The sequence below is a fragment of the Nansenia antarctica genome, assembly GCF_963989245.1.
Source record: "Nansenia antarctica genome assembly, chromosome: 14".
In the NCBI taxonomy this organism is placed as follows: Eukaryota; Metazoa; Chordata; class Actinopteri; order Argentiniformes; family Microstomatidae; genus Nansenia; species Nansenia antarctica.
In genome coordinates, this window is record NC_137684.1 from 11,139,247 (window position 1) to 11,142,136 (window position 2,890).

The 2,890-nt window shown below is 41.2% G+C and overlaps 1 protein-coding gene across 1 annotated transcript; it reads right to left on the reverse strand.

Annotated features, from left to right (window-relative positions):
- Positions 1–249: 249 nt before the first annotated feature.
- LOC308169832 (polyadenylate-binding protein 1A-like) lies at positions 250–1,107 on the reverse strand (the record flags this gene model as incomplete). Its single annotated transcript, XM_080544574.1, has 1 exon — positions 250–1,107. One exon carries the CDS (start codon positions 1,105–1,107, stop codon positions 250–252), a length of 858 nt encoding a protein of 285 aa, XP_080400700.1.
- Between the last annotated feature and the right edge of the window lie 1,783 nt (positions 1,108–2,890).

The window sequence follows — 2,890 nt, forward strand, 5'->3', positions numbered from 1 at the left end:
CGTTCATCTCAGTCATGGCCTTGGTGGCGTCCTCGGGGGAGGAGAAGCGCACGAATCCGAAGCCCTTGCTGCGTTGACCTTCCATCATCACCTTCGCACTGGTGATCGTTCCGAAGGAGGAGAACGCTCGGTGCAGACGCTCATCGTCCCAGCCATCATCCAGGTTCTTCACGTACAGATTGACACCCTGGTAAGCGAAAAAACCTGTTTAGTGAGATGTTTTTCATACCTCAAATACATCAACAATAACTATGTGTAAATAGTATCAACTTCTGTGTTAGTATCAGAGAACTGGAGGCCACAAACCTGGTATCTGGTCATACGCTCATGCTTCATGTGTTCAAACCGGTGCTTCAGCGCGGTCTGGCGCTCTCTTCTCTTCTGGGCACGGCCCACGTAGACCTTTCTCCCGTCGATGTTCTGACCATTCATGTCCTCGACAGCCTTCTGGGCGTCCTCATGCCTTTTGAAGCAAACAAAACCGAAACCCCTGGACTGACCCTTGACATCAGTCATGACCCGGACTCTCAGGGTTGGTCCATATATTTCAAACTTTTCCTTCAGTTTTTGGTCATCCATATCCTTGCCATGGTTTTTTATGTACACATTGGTGAACTCTCTGGCCCTGGCTCCATGTTCAGCCTCTCGTTCTTTGTTAGATTTGAAGTGTCCAATAAACACTGGTTTGTCATTGAACAGCATGCCATTCAGCCTCTTAATGGCTCTCTCAGCAGCCTCCTGGCACTCATATTGCACATAGGCATGGCCTTTAGATTGGCCATTCTCATCACAAACCACCTTACAGGAAAGGACCTTTCCAAATGTAGAAAACGTGTCGTAGAGGGCCTGGCTGTCAATAGATTCCTCCAAGTTCTTGAGGAAAACATTGCCTACCCCACTCTTCCTCAGTGAAGGGTCAAGCTGAAACCACATGATGCGCATAGGTCTTCCTTGGAGGTCATCAAAGTTCATCGTTTCCAGAGCAAGCTCTGCATCAGCGTGCTGTTGAAAGTTGACATAGGCATACCCCAAGGATCGTTGGGTGATCTTGTCCCTGCACACTCGGATGGTAGTTGCACCTGCAGAGCTGAATTTCTCATCCAACATTGTCTCAGTGGTATCCTGGTGGAGATCTCCAACATACAACATACAGGCCATATTTAGTTATGTTAGAAAACTTCTCCTAACCCTAATATTTGTGTTAATATTTTAGCTTTGGATATTCTTGATAATAATCAAATGTGTGCTCTATGCAGAGGAATTGCAGGTCATTTAAATGATAACACTGTTGTTTACACTAGAACTGGTTCTAGAACCCCAGTTGTGTGGTCCTCGTTTGTTACATCATCACATTCTCAACTGTGAACTGTTTCTATGTAACCATATAAATCCTTGATGTTATATCTGCATTTCTATATGCAAATATGTTAGCTACTCATTGTTACCTGAAGGGCTGTAGCCAGCAGTGTATGTTGTACAGAGTTTGGGTTTTTCTCCCATGTTGGGGTTCAGGAGACCTTCGCTAGGAGATGTATTTGGTGCACTCTGAACCACATACAGTATGGAGGGAATAGATATTCGGAGGAGAAAAGTATTTTGCACATATACTATATCAGAAGCACTGTTTTCATCAAAGACCCTAAAGAAGCAATGCATTTCTTATGATAGATAGATAGATAGAAACATAATGGCTGATTGCGTTGATGTCAATATTGAAAAGATTTCTGAATAATAATGAGCAACTAGAAACTGTATGTGTATTGCATTATTTGTGCTTTTCTGAATAACATTTTCATATTCAGGTATATCCCTAGTTTCAAAACGTATTGTTTATTCCCAGATCTTTGATGACGGCTACAGAATAGCGATCACTTTTCAATAATGTGTAGTAAATGAAACGACTAGTTAGTGAAATCAAAGTCCTATGTTGCAAACAGAATGGATTTAGTTTTTTATCTTGTGGCCGTCCACAATGATATGAATCGATTTGAAGAAACATAATGGCTGACGCACAGACGTGTCAATCATGGCTTTTTTCATAACGGGCAATACACGTAGAATCTGTATCTGTTTCCATTGCATTAATTGTGCTTTTCCGAATAATGTATTGGTATTTGGGTACATCCCTAGTGTAACACATGTCAAAGCACAGTTGGACCAAGCTAGTCTATGAATAATTCCAGTTGATGAGCTAGTTAGTTAGTTAAGAATGGTCCTCCAGGAGCTAATGCTCTGGTTAATCAAGGACCACAGGAGCAGCACATTACAAGGTTCATCTATCAATTGATTAAGCCAGTGGAAGAAACCACCACTCTGGTATAGATTTTCTTGTTCTTGTATCTGTGTGTGTGTGTGTGTGTGTGTGTGTGTGTGTGTGTGTGTGTGTGTGTGTGTGTGTGTGGTTGTCTGTGTGTGTTTCTTCCTATTGTGTTGGTAGGAGCTGAAGCATTTGTAAATAAAATATATGTAAACGACCAACAAACACCACAAACCTTATCATTTTGTTCTGTTCTGTTCACACTTACACATACAAATCACGAATACGCAGCGTTTATGAAATTGTTTTCACATTTATTGACAGATAAAAACCTTATTTACAAAAAGATTCACACATAAATTCACTACCTAAACTATTTTCACAGAAGAGTAAAAAATAATGACTTTTGTAAACGGTGCAAATAGACGATACTGTACAGTCATTCCATTGGTTATTGACAACCACACAGATACATCTATGTCAGACTGGCATCTCCAGTAGGCTAAATCTCAACTGCAGTCCTGCGGGCATTCAATTTGTTTGATAGTGAGCACAAAATTCAGTCCATCTAGTTTTACATTTGAACCATTTAGCAGGTCTTGCTTTTATCCAAAGCGACTTACAATTCGAGAT